This window comes from Scomber japonicus, chromosome 4, assembly GCF_027409825.1.
Source record: "Scomber japonicus isolate fScoJap1 chromosome 4, fScoJap1.pri, whole genome shotgun sequence".
In the NCBI taxonomy this organism is placed as follows: domain Eukaryota; kingdom Metazoa; phylum Chordata; class Actinopteri; order Scombriformes; family Scombridae; genus Scomber; species Scomber japonicus.
In genome coordinates this window covers 30,444,833-30,465,915 of record NC_070581.1, presented here as the reverse complement: position 1 = coordinate 30,465,915, position 21,083 = coordinate 30,444,833, and the positions used below count along the sequence as shown (strand labels likewise).

Here is a 21,083-nt window from a genome sequence, read left to right as displayed (position 1 = left end):
TTAATCTTGTTCATGTCAGTTAATGGTGGTGTTCACTGTTGCCATGACAACAAAGGTTCCATATCTTTAAGGGATTTGAAAACTTGTCTCCAGTGATCATTTTAACCCAAACCATGATCTTTACATAGTTCTAATCAAGTAAACTAGACATTAACCACAGCTTCCTTCCTGCCTTCCTCCCTCCTTCTCTTTCTTTCCTTCCTCTCTCTTTACTCCCTTCCTTCTGTCCTCCCTTCCGCCCTCCCTTCTTCTTTCCTTCCCTACTTCATTTCCTCTGTCCTTCTTTCTTTCCTTCCTCCTTTCCTTCCTTCTTCCTCCCTCCCTCCTTCTCTCTTTCGTTCCTTCCTCTCTCTTTCCTCCCTTCCTTCTGTCCTCCCTTCCTTCCTTCCTCTTTTCCTTTCTCCCTCCCTCCTACCTTCCTTCTTCCTCCCTCCCTCCTCCCTTCCTTCCTTTCCTCTGTCCTTCTTTCCTTCCTTCCTTCCTCCTTTCTTTATTTTCACTCCCTAAAGATCCTCATGTGTGAAAATATCACAAAATATTGTTTTCATTAAAAGTTCATTATAAGTAGAATCCGTGTTTTTATTTTTCCCAGCATGCACCTGAAATTTTCAAGATGGCGCTGCCCAGATTTGAAACTATTGGCTTCCGAGCAGCAGTCCACAAACCAATGGGTGACGTCACAGATGTTACATCCATTTCTTTTATACAGTCTATGGTTAAAACAAGTGTGCAGCACTCCTGGCTCCAAACAGACAAGATGGCACTGACAAGAAACTGTAAATCTGGGCTTCAATTGTGACTTTAAAAAAAAAAAGGCGTCTGCATCCATCAGTGATACTTTAACGTAATTCAAAACAAGAGAGCTGCTGTTCAACCTTCGGCCGCTGCTCTTTTAATGATGTCATCTCATTACGTCCTCTCCTTCTGTGGTAGTGTCTTGGCGCTGACTGGAGAATTAGCAACAGCAGGCATTTATATACTAATATTCACACAAAAGAAGTGGACGGAAATATGTTAAGATTTGAGCTACATTTGGCTGAAACTTCAGCTTCTACATCAGTCCGCCTCTCTCTCACAGCTGGACGCAACAGCAAGGCATTCTGGGAAAGACAGGAAATCTAGGAAATCAGTGAGTGAAGGTCGAGAGAAAGAGAGGGAGAGAGAGAGAGAAGGAGAGAGAGGGGGAGAGAGAGAGAGAGAGAGAGAGGCAGCAGATCATCATGTAATCTCACTGTGCTGTCCATCACTGGGTTTATCTCTGTGTGTGTTCAGGGTCCTCAGGTACTAACACATGAATCACGGCCCAGATCACACACACACACACAAACACACACACACACACACAAACACACACACACACACACACACAGTGAGATCTAGGTCACAGCTGTTCACTACAATATTTCTGTTTTCACCTCCTCTGGAACTGTCACGTCTCTCTCTCTCTCCTCCTCTCGGTTCAGTCTTTCTCCTCTTTTCTCTCCTCCATCGTCCTCCTCCTTCCTCCATCTTCCTCCTCTTCGACCTTGATGAAAACACGGAGAGGTTCAAACACAGATGTGTAGGAGGAGGTGGATCGTCAGGAGTGTGAAGTGACTCTGGGACGTCAGAAAGAGATAAACTCATGATAAACCCTCCCGCTGGTCTCTTCCCTGCCACATGTCGTAACATTCATCCCGCTCAGGTTGTTCAGGGTTTCTCAACAGCAACCTAAACTATCTATGTGCTGTTTCTGTTTAAACTTAATACAATTTACAACTAATCTCATGCATATCTTATTCCTCCATTGTTTTAATAAACTATTAAAAACAAATCAGAGAGCCACACCGCTGCACTGGGTCACATATTCCTCCATTATGAAGAGGTTTATCACATTAGTTTGTTTAGAAATGGCTCCAAAGACTAACAACAGTGACATGTTTTCAGTCTCTGTAGAGTAGTTCTGTGTAAGGCAGACGCTACTGAGCATGTGCAGGAAGACGGTCACTGTTTACAGCTTCACTAGCGTGCTACATATCACAACCTCTGGACTTTGTACCGGAGTTCTTTGAGAAATGTCTACAAAATAAAGAAGAAATCATGTTCCCTGTATATGTTCAGTGTTTCCTGCCATATGCATAACTACTTTATAGAGACTGGAAACATGATCACTGTCATTATTCAGCCTTTTCTTTGATACATAAGTTGGAAGTTGTGATTGAAACTGGGAAACAGATTTTGATGATTTCCTCTTCTCTTTCCGTGTGTCTTCAGGTACTGGTCGTAATGGCTACGCTAAAGCCGTGGATGGAGAGGAGGGAGGAGGAGAGGGTGAGGAAGAGGAGGAGGAGGAGGGAGGAGAAGGGGATGGAGGAGGAGGAGAAGAAGAAGGAGGAGGAGAAGGAGAGGAGAGGGACCCAGAGTGGGACGAAGAGTTGGACGGAGCGGACACGGGAGTGAGGATGACAAGAACCGACACACTGCACTCCACCACCAGCTCCACAGCAACACAGAGGAGGAGAGGACAACACGCTAAGAAACAGGTGAGACAATACGCTAAGAAACTAAGAAACAGGTGAGACAACAAGGAAGAAACTAAGAACCAGGTGAGACAACAAGTTAAGAAACTAAGAACCAGGTGAGACAACACGCTAAGAAACAGGTGAGGCAACATGCTAAGAAACTAAGAACCAGGTGAGACAACACGCTAAGAAACAGGTGCGACAACACGCTAAGAAACAGGTGAGGCAACATGCTAAGAAACTAAGAACCAGGTGAGACAACACGCTAAGAAACAGGTGCGACAACACGCTAAGAAACAGGTGAGGCAACATGCTAAGAAACTAAGAAACAGGTGAGACAACACGCTAAGAAACTAATAAAACAGGTGTGGCAACATGCTAAGAAACTAAGAAACAGGTGAGACAACATGCTAAGAAACTAACAACCAGGTGAGACAACATACTAAGAAACAGGTGAGACAACACGCTAAGAAACAGGTGAGACTACACGCTAAGAAACTAATAAAACAGGTGAGACAACATGCTAAGAAACAGGTGAGACAACATGCTAAGAAATTAAGAACCAGGTGAGACAACACGTTAATAAACTAAGAAACAGGTGAGACAACATGCTAAGAAACTTATCAAACAGGTGAGACAACATGCTTAGAAACTTATCAAACAGGTGAGACAAAACGTTAATAAACTAAGAAACAGGTGAGACAACATGCTAAGAAACTTATCAAACAGGTGAGACAACACGTTAATAAACTAAGAAACAGGTGAGACAACACGTTAATAAACTAAGAAACAGGTGAGACAACATGCTAAGAAACTTATCAAACAGGTGAGACAACACGTTAATAAACTAAGAACCAGGTGAGACAACACGCTAAAAAAAACAGGTGAGACAACACGTTAATAAACTAAGAAACAGGTGAGACAACATGCTAAGAAACTTATCAAACAGGTGAGACAACATGCTAAGAAACTTATCAAACAGGTGAGACAAAACGTTAATAAACTAAGAAACAGGTGAGACAACATGCTAAGAAACTTATCAAACAGGTGAGACAACACGTTAATAAACTAAGAAACAGGTGAGACAACACGTTAATAAACTAAGAAACAGGTGAGACAACATGCTAAGAAACTTATCAAACAGGTGAGACAACATGCTAAGAAACTTATCAAACAGGTGAGACAACACGTTAATAAACTAAGAAACAGGTGAGACAACATGCTAAGAAACTAAGAAACAGGTGAGACAACACGTTAATAAACTAAAAAACAGGTGAGGCAACATGCTAAAAAACTAAGAACCAGGTGAGACAACATGCTAAGAAACTAAGAACCAGGTGAGACAACATGCTAAGAAACTAAGAAACAGGTGAGACAACACGTTAATAAACTAAGAAACAGGTGAGACAACACGTTAATAAACTAAGAAACAGGTGAGGCAACATGCTAAAAAACTAAGAACCAGGTGAGACAACATGTTAATAAACTAAGAAACAGGTGAGCCAGTGGTTCCACCTGGTCTCAGTCTTTATTATTTACAGCCTACAGTGAAAGTTTTATTATTACCACATCTCTGATGGTGATGAATATGATGATGATGTCACTTCCTCCTCAGGTCCAGGGCAGTAATCAGGTGCAGCGAGCTCCGAGAGCGTTATACTGTCTGAAACTCAACAACCCAATCAGACGAGCGGCGCTCTCTATTGTCGAGTGGAAGTATCCTTTAACTGACCGTTGATATCAAACAAACAACCACTCACTAGACACATACATCCACTTCCTGTTACTTTTTTGAATTTATGTTGAATTTGTTTGACAGTGACAGCTTTCTGAAAAAATAAAGAAGCTCTGAGCTGGAGCTTTTAGCGCCATGTAGGAGGAAATACTTTGTGAATGTGAGATGAAGACTAGTATTTTGTATTTTTGACCCCGCTGAGCTTCCTTAATGTCTCTCAGACCCTTTGATATCTTCATCCTGTTAGCCATCTTTGCTAACTGTGTCGCTCTGGGAGTTTCCAAACCGTTTCCTGAGGACGACTCCAACTCCACCAACCACGACCTGGTGAGTCCAAATACACAAATACACAACCATACAACACAAATACACAACCATACTATACAAATACACAACCATACTACACGAATACACAACCATACTACACAAATACACAACCACCCTACATAAATACACAATCACCCTACAGACATACACAACCATACTACCCAAATACACAACCATACTATACAAATACACAACCATACTACACAAATACACAACCATACTACAGAAATACACAACCATACTATACAAATACACAACCATACTACATAAATACACAACCATACTACACAAATACACAACCATACTACACAAATACACAACCATACTGCATGAATACACAACCATACTGCACAAATACACAACCATACTACATAAATACACAACCATACTGCACAAATGCACAACCATACTACATAAATACACAACCATACTGCACAAATACACAACCATACTACATAAATACACAACCATACTGCACAAATGCACAACCATACTACATAAATACACAACCATACTGCACAAATACACAATCACCCTACATAAATACACAACCATACTACACAAATACACAATCACCCTACATAAATACACAATCACCCTACAGAAATACACAACCATACTACACGAATACACAACCATACTACATAAATACACAACCATACCACAGAAATACACAACCATACTACCCAAATACACAACCATACTACATAAATACACAACCATACTACCCAAATACACAACAATACTACCCAAATACACAGCCATACTACACAGATACCTTCCACCGTGTTCAGTTTGCTCTCACATGGCGCATGTTCCCAAATTAGTCATATTATTCAAAATGTCTCAAAATGAATGTCACATACACAACCTGGAGTGAACTGTAGTAGAGTAGGGAGGAGTACTGGAGGACAGGATTTAAATGAGAAAAGGAGTTCAGAGAGTAAAGATTGTGTGTAGGCGGTTAATGGACTCAGGTGGCGTTAATGTCTCAGCCTCGGGTTAGCGCTCGTGTGTGTTCATGTGTTTCTTTATTATGTTCACTGGTGTAAAACAACAAAACACTTTTTTAAAAAGTATTAAAAAAAGACTGAAAATAAATAGACTACATAATAATTCTGACAGAAAGCATAATTATAATGCATGTGTGAAAAGGGTTCAAGTCTTTGTGCTAAGTTAGGCTAGCAGTTTCCCTCTACTTCCAGTCTTTGTGCTAAGCTAGGCTAGCAGTTTCCTTCTACTTCCAGTCTTTGTGCTAAGCTAGGCTAGCAGTTTCCCTCCACTTCCAGTCTTTGTGCTAGCAGTTTCCCTCCACTTCCAGTCTTTGTGCTAAGCTAGGCTAGCAGTTTCCCTCTACTTCCAGTCTTTGCGCAAAGCTAGGCTAGCAGTTTCCCTCCACTTCCAGTCTTTGTGCTAAGCTAGGCTAACCCTGACCTGGACCTTTCACAGAACCTACAGAGATGAAACTGATCTCTGTTGTCTTGTCCTTTTCTGTCAGTGGAATCAGGAGAGACATGTGACTGAAGCAAAAATAATTGTTTAGATGATATTGGTGATTAAGTCTAGTCTTGAATCACAGGACATTGGTCCTGGGCAGCAGGACTGCTGCTAGTGGTAGCTGGTGACTTCTGATCAAGTGATGGATTTGTGAAGACTCAGTGGCGATGGAGAGGTGGTGTGGCGCATAACAGCATTATGAAAGCAAAAAGGGCAGAGAGGAAGAAAACATATTTAACCTCCTGAGACCCGAGCTTTTGTTTGTTATGCATTTTTAATCTCTCCTAGATATTTGGGATTACTAGGACCTGATAAGTACAAGTCTTTTAACAGGAAGTAGTTTTTGAAAAAATAATGTCCTTTATATGGGGACAGTGGGCATTATTTTACTGTATAACACTTTCCCTTTGCATGAATGATAATGAAGCCCCAACGCCGTCAAACTAGTACTTTCTGATTAGCAGTGTCGTATCTTGTTGCTAAAATTGGTCACATTTAGGCTATATCAAACTACAAACATAATAATGCATAAATAAACAAGTTTCAACCATCAAATTTGATTTCGGTTTTCTACCTGGTCCACTTTTGTCTGGGGATCGGCTGTTGATCGACTCGGATGCCTGCCATCCCGTTTTTACACTGATTGATGTATTGTGCTTTTGCTACCACTAGGTGGCACAAAACAGTGTTAACGAATGAAGACAACAGAATTAAGTTTAAGGTCTAGTTAACCCAAAATGTAATGTCCCAAAATGAAGATGCAGGAGGTTAAAAAGACAGCTGCAATATGATGAATGAAGGTGTGTCACTGTGCTGTTGGTTAGATGTGACCAGCTGACAACTCAATCAAACCCCCACCCTCCCCAAATTATGAGGGAGCATGCATGAGGGATGGGAATAACCAACGATGTCTTCCACTGTGAGCTCCGTTTATATCTCCTTCCTGCGTCCCGTCTGTCCTCACGTGTGTCTCCCTGAACGCTCGGTAACTTGAATAGAGTGTTTTTTTCCTCGAGGATCTAAACTAGCTCCTCCTCTCCTGCTGTGGAAGTCGGAGGTCATCGGTATATGTAGTGATGCTGGAAATGATTGACAGCTCTTTGATCAGATATGATCAGCTGAGAGTTTCTGCTCTAATGCTTCGGCTCTCTCTCTCCTCTGTCAGTTACAGTTGGATTGTACACACTGTCCATGAAGTCACTTTATATTCAAGTGATGTGTGTTTGTGTGTGTTTGTGTGTGTTTCACTCTCCTGTTATCATGTGATGGGATACAAACTACTGCAGACAATTACAATAATATACTATATATAATAACAGAGCAGTTTTACTTTTCATACTTGAAATACATGTCTGTATTAAAACAACAGTCAGGTGTCCATATGAACAGTGAAAGAGGTTTTTCCTCTCTGTAATCATTCCTCCTGTTCATACTGACTATTAAAATCCTTCAAATGTGCTTTCAATGTAAAGTGATGGAGGACAAAATCCACAGTGTTTCCACACAGTCATTTAAAAGTCTCTGATCAGCTTCTATTGAGCTTCATCAGTGTGAGTTAGTCATATCAAGTGATATCTGACACATTTACAGTCTTTATAGCATCAGATTCCCTCTTAGTGTTTCCCTGTTGAGCTGTGGTGGAAGTATAGTAACAAAAAGATGGACTTTGTCACTAAAAAGACTGTAATGTTCATTTGGGCGGCTGAGGCTTTATATTAACTTCAAATAAACTGATTTATATTGTTTGATGTACTGTTGTTGTGTTATATGTGCCTTGTAAGGTGTCCTTGAGTGCTTTGAAAGGCGCCTTTAAATAAAATGCATTATCAATCTTCTTCTTCTTCTTCTTCTTGTTATTATTATTATTATTATTATTAAACATTTAAATACAATTTTGCACAGAAAGAGGACTATGGATCCCCTCCCCCCACATACATCTGAAACCAAACCTACCTACATCTCTGTGAATGATATAATCTGAGTTTTGTCAGTCTACTGATGGATTTAAACAAATATGTAGTAGTAAAAATAAACTATAAATACATTGTGTACATGTTGTTGTACAAATACAGTATATTTAATAATGTGAAACAAAAAAACTCAGTGCAGGATGTTGAGAGACGCAAAGCTTATGTGTGTGTTTGTGTGTGGAGAATTTGTGAGCATTTCAGAGGATTACCAATCTGTCATCATCTCTTCTACACACACACACACACACACACACACACACACACACACACACACACACACACACATACACATACACACAACACACACACACACACACACACACACACACACACACACACACACACACACACACTGATTTATTGTGTAAAAGCTGATAAATGTCCGCCAGCATTCAAAGCTCCATTCAGAGAGCAGTGAGGTGAAGTAATAGTTACCCCCAGCTGAGCTTTCCTTCCTTCCCTCTGTCCTTCTTTCCTTCCCTCCCTCCTTCCTCCCTTCCTACCTACTTTCCTCCCTCCCTCGTTCTCTCTTTCCTTCCGTCCCTCCCTCCCTCCTTCTTCCCTTCCTTCCGTCCTTTCCTTTCCTTCCTTCTGTCCTTCTTTCCTCCCTCCCTCCCTCCTTCCTCCCTTCCTCCCTTCCTTCTTCCCTTTCTTCCTTCCTTCCTTCCCTCCCTCCTCCCTTCCTCCTTTCCTTCCTTTTTTCTCCCTTACTAACCTTCCTTGACTCGAGGACAACAGGAGGGTTAAGTCATAACAAGTTTGATGAATAGTTTTTACTCTTCATTTTAATCTTTCAATGGACATCTGCAGTATCAGTGTGTGATGCTGTTCTGTGTTCTCACTCTCTAACACGTTCTCTGTGTTTTCAGGAACAAGTGGAGTACGTGTTCCTTATCATCTTCACCATCGAAACCTTCCTGAAGATCCTGGCTTACGGTCTGGTGATGCACCCCAGCTCCTACATCCGCAATGGCTGGAATCTGCTCGACTTCGTCATCGTCATCGTTGGGTGAGAAAACACAAGAAAGAGCCCACGAACAAGTCGGTTCTTTGTTTAGGTGGTGGTTCTTTCTTGAGATGTTGGTTCTGGCTGTCTTTGGATGCCTCTGCTCTCTTCATATGTCAGTTTTCTGGATGAGTATTCACTTTGTAAATGCCAGTTATCTAGATGTTGATTCTCTTAACATGTGAGTTATCTTTAGATATAGAGTATGTTCTATCAGAAGATGTCGGTTCTGTCTGTAGACACCGGTTCTTTAATTAGATGATTATTCTCTCTTAGGATGTTGAGTTTCGTAGATGATTGTGTTAATGTTCTTTACCAAGATATCAGTTCTGTCTTTAGATGGATGCTAGTTCTCTGTTAAATGTTGGTTCTCAAATGCCAAGTATCTCTGTACAAGTATGTTCTCCTATTCGATGTTGGTTCTCTTAACATTAGTCCTGTCAGGAGACGTTGGTTCCCTGTATGGATGTTCTGTTTAGACATTGGTTCTTTTTGTTGATCTCTCTAGTGTTGTTGGTTCCTTCCTTCAGACGTTGTTCTCTCTTCAGACATATTTTCTGATATATGTTCTATCAGAAAATGCTGATTCTCTCTTTAAATGTTGGTTCTCTCTTCAGATTTCTGGATGATTGTTCCATTTCTAAATCTATAATATCTTTAGATATACAGTATGTTCTATCAGAAGATGTCGGTTCTGTCTTTAGACACCGGTTCTTTAATTTAGGTAATTTTTCTCTCTTAGGATGTTGAGTTTCGTAGATTATCGTGTCAATGTTCTTTACCAAGATATCATTTCTGTCTTTAAATGCTTCGTTCTCTGTTACTGTAAATCTTGGTTCTCAAATGCCAAGTATCTCTGTACATGTATGTTCTCCTATTAGATGTTGGTTCTCTTATTAGTAGTCCTGTCAGGAGACATTGGTTCCCTGTATAGATGTTGTTCTGTTTAGACATTGGTTCTTTTTGTTGATCTCTCTAGTGTTGTTGGTTCCTTCCTTCAGACGTTGTTCTCTCCTCACACAGAAAATACTGGTGCTCTCTTTAAATGTTGGTTCTCTCTTCAGATTTCCGGATGATTGTTCCATTTCTAAATCTATAATATCTTTAGATATACAGTATGTTCTATCAGAAGATGTAGGTTCTGTCTTTAGACACTGGTTCTTTAATTTAGGTAATTGTTCTCTCTTAGGATGTTGAGTTTCGTAGATGATTGTGTTCATGTTCTTTACCAAGATATCATTTCTGTCTTTAGATGCTTCGTTCTCTGTTACTGTAAATCTTGGTTCTCAAATGCCAAGTGTCTCTGTACATGTATGTTCTCCTATTAGATGTTGGTTCTCTTAACATTAGTCCTGTCAGGAAACGTTGGTTCCCTGTATAGATGTGGTTCTGTTTAGACATTGGTTCTGTTTGTTGATCTTTCTAGTGTTGTTGGTTCCTTCCTTCAGATGTTGTTCTCTCTTCAGATTTCTGGATGATTGTTCACTTTCTAAACGTTGGTTCCCCAGTAAAATGCCAACTGTGTCTTCAGAGTGATGCTGGTTCTCTCTTTAAATGTCGGTTCTCCAAATGATGACAGTCTCTCAGTTTAGTAACAGACTATACGTTTTTGCAGTGACTGGGGATCTTGAAGTGTCACTATTTTAAGACTAGATTCATTTTGATTTTATTTCCCATCCTGCACCTGGTGGAGATTTACAAGAAGAGAAACTGTTGAACAGTGAAGCAGAAACAGAAGCTGCTTTTGGCCACAGCTGCCCTTGCGTGTGTGTGTGTGTGTGTTCAGTGGTTTGTTCTGGAAAACCAGCCAAAAAAAATGTAAATTACCTAATTAATTCAGTTATAACTGAACAACTGTGAAGAGAAACAACAGAGACTACACGCTGATTGTTCCCTTGACTAACTCTTCTTTTTTTTTTAACCTGTAATTATGTTGGGGGGGTTGACTTTGCGGCTCCTTAGATCATATCAGCTTAGACAATCACATTTCATAAGGTGTCCTGTACTTTAAAAAGCCTCAAAAGTATTATTATAAGGTATTTCTATCACATTAAACAGGCGCACAGTTCATACAAATACCTACAGCAGAGGTGTCAAACTCATTTTCGTTCAAGGGCCACATACAGACCAATTTGATCTCATGTGGGCCGGATCATTAAAAAGATGGAGGGAAGGAAGGAAGGAAGGACAGAAGGAAGAAAGGGAGGAAGGACAGATGAAAGGAAAGAAGGAAGGACAGAAGGAAGAGAGGAAGGAAGGACAGAAGGAAGAAAGGGAGGAAGGACAGATAGAAGGAAATAAGGAAGGACAGAAGGAAGAAAGGGAGGAAAGACAGAAGGAAGAAAGGTAGAAAGGACAGATGGAAGGAAGGAAAAGAACACAGGAAGGAAAGTGGGCCGGATTGCACCCCTCGGCGGGCCGGTTCTGGCCCATGGGCCGCATTTTTGACACCCCTGACCTACAGAAACCACTTTCAACCAGTAACTATATCTGGACACTTCCAGCTGCTGGATGTTGGATTATTTCTGTTTGGAAACATCCTGCACGAAATACAGTAGAAACAGCAGCAGCAGCCTGGATAATTACACAAAGGTAGAAAGTCACGAGTTTAACTGCTCCAACTGACCTGAAATAGACTGCAAACACACAGCAGCTGACAGAAAGAAGAGGTCATATTATACAGAGAGATTTTATTCTTTTCTGAATGAAGGGAAGCTGAAGGGAAATTAGAACTTTTTAACTTTCTTCAGGAGTCATTAAAACACATTAAGCACTTCATGTTTAATTAGGTAGCTTAAAAAACATGCACACAAAGGGAAACCATTTACAGCAAAGAAACTGATCAGCACAATTAGCTGATAATTAGCCTGACCAGCCATCGCCAATAATCAATACAAACACACATTATTAGATTTCAAGCCATTAATCAAACCAATAACTAACAGCAGTCAATGTCTGACAGCCTTACCATACATTAGCAGTTAGCTGGTGTTTTCTGTAGTGGTGACAAAGCATTAAAACAAATACACCAAACATCTTTTTAAACTCTAGAAACATAAGATAAGTTGACTTTCTTTTCCTCAATTTGGCATCAATATTGTAACGTGAGGGTTCGATAGGTGGTATTTGGACACTCTTCATGAGAGAAAACAGCAGGATGGAGACAGATGACTTTTAGGCAGAACTTTACTGTAGCTCCCGGCATGAGAATACAACAACAACCCCACTTCCTTGTCTCTTACCCCCAGTTGACTAACCCCACCAATCAGAAACCAGGAATGACTTAGATCTAGACAAATGTAATGGCGCTTTTCCACTACACAGTTCCAGCACAACTCGACTCGGTTTTTTTTTTGCGTTCCCACTAGGGATAGTAGCTGGTACCTGGTACTTTTTTAGTACCTGCTCTGCTGAGGTTCCAAGCGAGCCGAGCCGATACTAAATGTGACGTCAACAGACTGCCGGCCACTGATTGGTCAGAAGAGTCGTCACTGGTAGAGTCATGAGCCGTCCCACACAAGAATCAAACCCGCCATTTTTAAATACCGGCAGCAGCGTTACAGCCATACGGCTCAATTTTCTTGCTTTGTGTGACAGAAAGCCTCATACAGCAGCAAGTACACCACTGCCTCCATGTCCTCCATTGTTTATGTGTTTGTGTCGCGTATAAAACGAAGTCACGGCAGTTTCGCGGAGCGTTGCTATGACGACCCTGCCCACGTTGAGTAGTTTCCTTTTTGTAATGGAAAAGGTCGTTCCTTGAGTCGAGTCGAGTCGAGTCAAGCCGAGTTGAGGCGAGTTGTGCTGGAACTGTGTAGTGGAAAAGCGCCATAACTGTAGTGAGGTAAAACCACAGAAATAGATTAAAGAGACTATTTTAACTGTTTCAAAAGATGCTGGTGTAACTATCTGAATCTGTAAATATATAACTACTTAACTGCATAAACATTGTAAATATATTGCTGGTAAATTAACTCAAATTGAATCTTACAATATAAATCAAGATGAACTGTCATTGTGCATAAACTTTATATTTCTTCGCCTGCAGTCTCCGTTGGTTAGTTGTTCTATTTTAGCGAGAGAAGATGGCGGGACTGTTTAGATGTTGGTTCTTTCGACGTCAGTTCTATCTGATGTTGGTTCCCTGTTGAGACTTTTGGTTTTCTGGCTGTAGATCTTTCTTGATGTCGTTCGTTCTCTTCTTTCGACAGTGGTTCACTCTTTAATGTTGGTCTTTCTATAAACATTGGTTTTGTTCGTCCTCTTGTCCTCTGGTTCTTTGTTCTTGTCCTCCGTTGCTCTCAGAGTCTGTGTGTGTGTGTGTGTGTGTGTGTGTGTGTGTGTCAGCGCCTACTTTTGGTGACAAATTTATAAATTGCAGTCTTAAGACCAGTTTATTGGGGTCAGGCCGTCCAACTGGGGACAAAAAGTGCTCCTAATGAGTAAAACACAGATTTTTGGGTTAGTTAATGTTAAGGTAAGTCTCCAAGAAATTAATGTGAGTCTATATAATGTCCCCAAAAGTGACCTAGGACAACGTGTGTGTGTGTGTGTGTGTGCTGACGTGTTGTGGTAAATGCGAGCTGACTGCAGAAAGCGCAGCACCCTCCTGTCTGTGGCCGGTGGAGGAAAGCCTGCGGCAACGCCACAATTTCTCTGATTCTTGTGTTTTCTTGTTAAGTGTTCGTGACAGTCGACTGTGATCTCTGTAACTAAACTCTAAATACACAAATACGCATCCACCGCTCCAGAACTTCAGCAGGCATGATAGAAAAAGAGTCCACAGCCCGAGTCATTAAATTAACCCTTTCTTTCCGTCAGGGGTGAGGTAGCTGCAGCTCAGCGTACCAGCAGGTTGTCCTCTGGTTTCTGGCTGTGAGAGGTGTTTGTGTTCCTCTTTCTGGACAAAGTCAGTCACGTACAAACTACAGAAATAAAACTAGACTGACAGGACTGTAGTTGGGGGCAGGGAGTGTTTGGCAGTGGTGGAAGAAATACTCAGATCATTTACCACAAGAATTACAATTTCACACTAACTTTCTAACTATGTAATTTAAGGTGTTATGTGTGTATAATAAACATTTAAACAGTATTAGCTTGCTTGCTACTGTTGTAGCTGCTGGAGGTGGAGCTAGTTTATACTACTTTATATACAGTTAGCTAGTTTATAGTACTTTATATACAGTTAGCTAGTTTATACTACTTTATATACAGTTAGCTAGTTTACACTACTTTATATACAGTTAGCTAGTTTATACTACTTTATATACAGTTAGCTAGTTTATACTACTTTATATACAGTTAGCTAGTTTATACTACTTTATATACAGTTAGCTAGTTTATACTACTTTATATACAGTTAGCTAGTTTATACTACTTTATATACAGTTAGCTAGTTTACGCTACTTTATATACAGTTAGCTAGTTTACACTACTTTATATACACTTAGCTAGTTTATACTACTTTATATACAGTTAGCTAGTTTATACTACTTTATATACAGTTAGCTAGTTTAGTCCAGTGGTTCCCAACCTAGGGGTGGGGCCCCTCCAAAGGGTCAGCAGATAAATGTGAAGGCTGCTGAGATGATTAATGGGAGAGGAAAGAAGAAAAAACAAAGTTCTGATACACAAATGTGTTTTCAGTTTTTGGACTTTTTCTCTAATCTTTGATTTTTTCTGAAATATTGGATCATTTGAACATTTATTGAAATGAAAGCATGTGAGAAGTTTAGAGGGAAAAATCACTATTTGGTGGAGCTCTTAACAACTCATAGACATCTGAAACATGAGCCGACTACACACTGCTTTTTGGTTTCATCTTTAACAATGTGTTGTATTTTAAAAGCTTGTTATATTATCCATGGTGTCAAATCTTCATCTGAAAAGTAACTAAAGCTGTCAAATAAATGTAGTGAAGTAGAAAGTACAATATTTCCCTCTGAGATGTAGAAAGTAGCATCACATGGAAATACTCGAAACTGTACTTGAGTAAATGTACTCAGTTACTTTCCGCTATTGATCCTATGACTCTTTAGACCTCTATATTATATTTCTTCAGCATTTAAAGTTTGGTCGTGGTAGTTTGTTGAGAAATGGCTCCAAAGACTAATAACACTGATCATGTTTTCAGTCTCTGGAGAGTAGTTCTGTTTATAGAGCTTCGCTAGCTTGCTGTGCTATATATCACAACCTCTTGATTCACAGTGTAGCACAAAACAGTAAAGGAGTAAATGTCTGCGTTGATCCCGACAGCAGCTGTGTGAGAGTTTTTTTTTTTTGTCTCAGCTGGTTTCAGTCTTTAGGAGAGCGATCAGAGAGACACCTGCTGAGGTTATTGTGAGTCCTGCAGGTCTCGAGCTTCGTCCTCCAAAATTGTTTTGTGTCCTCGCTGCAGGACGGTGGCATGACTGGATGTCCTCGGGGGCGATGATGAAGCCCGTTGTCATGGTGACGCAACCTGAGGATGCTCTGTTCCACTTTACAGTCAGAGCTGATACACTGAGAGGCTGCTTACAGCGACACTGAGGGACTCTAACAGGGATTTTAGCTTCTGACTTTGTGTTGGAGGTGTTGAAATTATTTGTCTGTGTGGGGGTCACACTGTCCAGGAAAAAAAAAGACTTATAGTTCTGCGAGTATTTTAGCAAAAGCTCAGTGGAATGTAATAATTATAGCTCGACCAATACAGATGCAGATATTTCAGAGGTTTTTAAACATGATATATGAGCCGAAATACATTTTTTTACATAACCCGTAACATAAATATCTGTTTTTGATCAGTTTTCTATACAAGAACAAATAAATCTGCATCAAATGGACGATGGTACAAATGAGTCTTCCTCCACGTGTTCACCACATCTGAAGGCAAGGCAGCTTTATTTATACAGCACATTTCATAACCAGGGACAACTCAATGTGCTTTACATAAAAACTAACATTTAACAGTAAGAATTGGAAGCATAATAACATACAATAAAAAAAAACAACCCAAAAGTGCTTTAAAAAGAAGCAGAGAAATGAATGACTTGAGTTATATTTGTGTCTCTGTTCCTCTGTATCTTAGTTTGACAGCAGTTTGTATGTGACTCGCATGTCTCTTTGTTTCTCATTACTTACAAAGCATCACAGCAAAACCTGTCTTAAAGAGCTGCATCAATTAGTCCATTAGTTGGTCGACAGATAATTCATCACCAACTATTTAGATTTTTTTTTTTTTAAGTATATTTTTTGGGGCTTTTTGCCTTTTAATGTTCAGGTAAGTAGAGAGAGACAGGAAACTGGAGGCAGAGAGGGGGGATGACATGCAGGATAGGGGTCTGAACCGGGGTCGTCTGCAGTGAGGACTGTAGCCTCAACACATGGGGAAGGTGCTCTACCCACTGAGCTAAACACCGCCCTATTTTGATATTTTATTAATCATTTTTTTAAATGAAATGATTGGCTTTTTAAATGTGAATATTTTATGGTTTCTTTAGTCCTCTATGACAATGAATTGCATCTTGGCTATATTTTGTTGTTGTTTTTTTTATTTTATTTTTTAGCATTTTCTGACATTTAAAAGAACTAATCAATTAATTGAGAAAATTATTGACAATTAGAATATTTTGTGTAAGTGTCATTTTATCTTTATTTTTATTTGTTTTACTTGTTTTAGTTGATGATCTTTATGCTTTTTTTTTTTACATTTTGTATATTTTTGTTTATGCAGGTTATTCAGTGTTGTCCTGGAGACAATGACTCACAAATCTACCGGCGAGCAGGCAACCACTCATCATGTGCCGGGGAAACCTGGAGGTCTGGACGTCAAAGCTTTAAGAGCCTTCAGAGTCCTGAGGCCCCTCCGACTGGTTTCTGGAGTTCCCAGTGAGTTTACGGACTGTAGAGAGAATGCATGAGAGTCACGTATGGCTGTTCACATCCTAACTTGTTTGTCGGCGCTGCTTTCTTTCTCAGGTCTGCAGATCGTGTTGAACTCCATCATGAAGGCGATGGTTCCTCTGCTCCACATCGCTCTGTTGGTCCTCTTCGTCATCATCATCTACGCCATCATTGGTCTGGAGCTCTTCATAGGACGCATGCACAAGACCTGCTACTACATAGGAACAGGTATACACACAAACACACACTCACATGCAAACTTTTAAATGAGGCTCTGAAATGAAGCCAACGCGGAAGTAACTTAGAGCTGCATTCTATCAAAAGGCCACCAGGGGGCGACCGTCTCTATACAAGTCAATGGAGAATTCACCAACTTCTCACTTGATTTCTAACCTCAGTAAACGTTTTCAAAATGTGTTTATGGTCTCAATCGCTAGTTTAAAGACTTCTTCAATGCAGTATGATGTTCATTTGGGACATTTTGGCCTTGCTGATTTTATATGTGACGATAAAGCAGGGTATGCATTAGGGCGTGGCTACGTCCTGATTGACAGGTTGATTGACCAATGTCCTCGAGATCCAGCCCTCACAACCATAGCAACCTCCCCACTCCACCCATGGCCATATAAGTAGAATCCGTGTGTTTATTTTTCCCAGCATGTACCTTAAATTTCCAACATGGCGCTGCCTAGATTTGAAACTCATTGGCTTCCGAGCAGCAGCCCACAAACCAATGGGTGACGTCAGAGATGTTGCGTCCATTTCTTTTATACAGTCTATGGTTTATACATGGTTTCATATTTTTGTTATCCTCTTCAGATAACTACGTGGAGGACGACCCGGTGCCGTGTGCGTTCGCCGGTCACGGCCGTCAGTGTGTCGTTAATGGCACAGAGTGTCGCGGACGTTGGGACGGTCCCAACGGAGGAATCACCAACTTCGACAACTTCTTCTTTGCCATGCTGACGGTGTTCCAGTGCATCACGATGGAGGGCTGGACCGACGTTCTCTACTGGGTAACACGCAGAACCGTTTAATCATCAGAACCTTTTAAAACAACAGAGACTTAGCTGTGTTTGTCTTTTCTCACCTTTTTTTAATGTTTCTGTGTCTGCAGATGAATGACGCGATAGGATTCGAGCTGCCGTGGGTTTATTTTGTCAGTTTGGTGATTTTCGGCTCGTTCTTCGTTCTCAACCTGGTTCTGGGAGTCCTCAGCGGGTTCGTCTCTCCTTAGAAATGAACAGACGGAATTTTTATTTACAGATTCTGAATATCAAACTCTCAGTATTGTAAAGTTATAAGTATATGATGGTTCCACTGGTTAGTCAGATTTGTTCTATGTGTTGTTTGAATGTTGTTTGAATATTTCTTACATTGTTTGAACGCTGCAGAGAGTTCAGTAAGGAGAGAGAGAAGGCGAAAGCTCGGGGAGATTTCCAGAAGCTGCGAGAGAAGCAGCAGATGGAAGAAGACCTGTGTGGATACATGGACTGGATTACTCAGGCTGAGGACATGGACGAACTGGACGAGGACGGAAACCCACGTAAGACGGAGTGTGTGTGTGTGTGTGTGTGTGTGTGTGTGTGTGTGTGTGTGTGAGAGAGTTTATGCTGATATGTTGCTTCAGTTTTATCTATTAAACAAACGAGTGATAGCTACACACAGTCACAGTTAATTAAAATGTCAGTGACACAAAGTTAATTCGCATCAATTAGTGAAGCCAATTAAAGCTAAATTGTTAATTGATGATGTCAACGAGGCAGAGAGTCATCAGAGAAATGATGAAGCACCGTGCACTGACTGTCAAAACACTAACGTAGCAAACAGACATGAGATGAAAAAGCTTTTAAGTCAGAGGTGTCAAACTTATTTTCATTCAAGGGCCACATACAGACCAATTTGATCTGATGTGGGCCGGATCATTAAAAAGATGGAGGGAAGGAAGGAAAGACAGACAAAAGGAAAGATGGAAGAAAGGTAGGAAGGACAGAAGGAAGGAAGGAAAGAAGGAAGGACAGATGGAAGAAACAGAGAAAGGAAGGAAGGAAGGAACAAACGAACGAAGAAAGGAAAACAGGAAGGTAGGAGGGACAGAAGGAAAGAAGGAAAGAAGGAAGGACAGATGGAAGAAACGGAGGAAGGAAGGAACAAACGAACGAAGAAAGGAAAACAGGAAGGTAGGAAGGAAAGGAGGAAGGACAGATGGAAGAAACGGAGGAAGGAAGGAACAAACTAACGAAGAAAGGAAAACAGGAAGGTAGGAAGGACAGATGGCAGGAAGGACAGAAGGAAAGAAGGAAGGACAGATGGAAGAAATGGAGGAAGGAAGGAAGGAAGGAAGAACAGAAGGAAGAAAGGGAGGAAGGACAGATGGAAGGAAGAAAGGACCGAAGAAAGGAAAAAAGGAAGGTAGGAAGGACAGATGGAAGAAACAGAGAAAGGAAGGAAGGAAGGAACAAACGAACGAAGAAAGGAAAACAGGAAGGTAGGAAGGACAGATGGCAGGAAGGACAGAAGGAAAGAAGGAAGGACAGATGGAAGAAACGGAGGACGGAAGGAAGGAAGGAAGAACAGAAGGAAGAAAGTGAGGAAGGACAGATGGAAGGAAGAAAGGGCCGAAGAAAGGAAAAAAGGAAGGTAGGAAGGACAGATGACAGGAAGGACAGAAGGAAAGAAGGAAAGACAGATGGAAGAAATGGAGGAAGGAAGGAAGGAAGGAAGAACAGAAGGAAGAAAGTGAGGAAGGACAGATGGAAGGAAGAAAGGGCCGAAGAAAGGAAAAAAGGAAGGTAGGAAGGACAGATGGCAGGAAGGACAGAAGGAAAGAAGGAAAGACAGATGGAAGAAATGGAGGAAGGAAGGAAGGAAGGAAGAACAGAAGGAAGAAAGGGAGGAAGGACAGATGGAAGGAAGAAAGGAACGAAGAAAGGAAAAAAGGAAGGTAGGAAGGACAGATGGTAGGAAGGACAGAAGGAAGGAAGGAAAAAGAACACAGAAAGGAAAGTGGGCCGGATTGCATCCCTCGGCGGGCCGGTTCTGGCCCACGGGCCGCAGGTTTGACACCCCTGTTTTAAGTGAGCATCTTGTTCGAGCTCCTCCTGTAATGGATTTTAACCACGAGGAAAATTACAGGAATCTGGTTTGTAATAGAGACGGACATTCAGCAGGACGAAGCCAAAACAGAAAGTCAAAATCCTCCCAAGAGGGGGAAGGAACAGGAGAGTTGAAGGTGAGGCAGAAATAGAAGAAGCTTATTGGAGTCATAAGTCAGTCAAATCTGAACAAACAGACATGAAACACGTATTGATATCATTCAGAGAGACTTCAACTTCCCGAGGAGATCATTATCATTATCTAATAAACCTCCATAAATCCACTTTTAAGTTTTCTTCAGTAATCACAGTAATCCAGCGATAGTCGTCTGTTACTCAGCAAACAGGAGCCGCTGACAGCTGATTCAGTTGAGCATACTTTCATCTTTTAGATTAGCAGAAACAATTTTTTAGTAGTAGAAGAAGAAAAAATGAAGAGATCTGTTTTAAAAAAAAAAAAAAGACGAAAAGGATGTTGCTCCAGATGGGATTTAAATTACAGCGAGTTCACTGAAGAGCAGTCAAGTCAGTGCAGCTGTAATTATTACTTTTTAAAAAATGACCCATAAACTGAGAACCACGATACTCCCACATGCGGAATAAACCTCAGATGTGTGAGGAGCGACAGACTAGGGGCTGCTTGATTATGGAAAAAAAATCATGATTATTTGGGTCAAAATTTAAATCACGAATATTAAAATGATTTTTTTTTTAACTTTAGAAACATGCTGCATTTATCGGACATTTCTTGTCCACTCGGCTTAATTCATTTTCTCTCCAATTTGCCGCTTAATGCAGCACACAGCAGAAAATGTGCAGAGATATTAGAGCTGAGCTGGTTGCCATGACGATAGTTCACACATCACTTCCTGGTTTTTAATAATTAGTCAGTAAACTCAGCATCGCAGGCTGGAAACTCTGCACTTTTATTTACAGTTAAAACATTTCACCGTGTGTTTCAGCTTCTGTCAAACTAACGGAGCTGCAGCGGCTTCCGGTGGATTCCGGTCTAAGCTTTTCAAAATAAAACCTAAAACAATTTTTTTTCCCGCCAAAACTTTAGAAACATGC

General features: G+C 40.7%; 1 protein-coding gene across 1 annotated transcript in view; it reads left to right on the top strand.

The window, feature by feature from the left end:
• Positions 1 to 2,426: 2,426 nt before the first annotated feature.
• The window catches only part of LOC128357695 (voltage-dependent L-type calcium channel subunit alpha-1D-like), a 53,243-nt gene continuing 34,586 nt past the window's right edge, over positions 2,427 to 21,083 (top strand). Inside the window, 9 exon segments of the mRNA XM_053318064.1 lie at positions 2,427 to 2,522; positions 4,117 to 4,217; positions 4,458 to 4,563; positions 8,900 to 9,039; positions 16,748 to 16,902; positions 16,993 to 17,145; positions 17,737 to 17,933; positions 18,035 to 18,138; positions 18,312 to 18,463. Of these exon segments, the coding sequence (XP_053174039.1) occupies positions 2,442 to 2,522; positions 4,117 to 4,217; positions 4,458 to 4,563; positions 8,900 to 9,039; positions 16,748 to 16,902; positions 16,993 to 17,145; positions 17,737 to 17,933; positions 18,035 to 18,138; positions 18,312 to 18,463 (1,189 nt within the window). The 5' untranslated portion in view covers positions 2,427 to 2,441.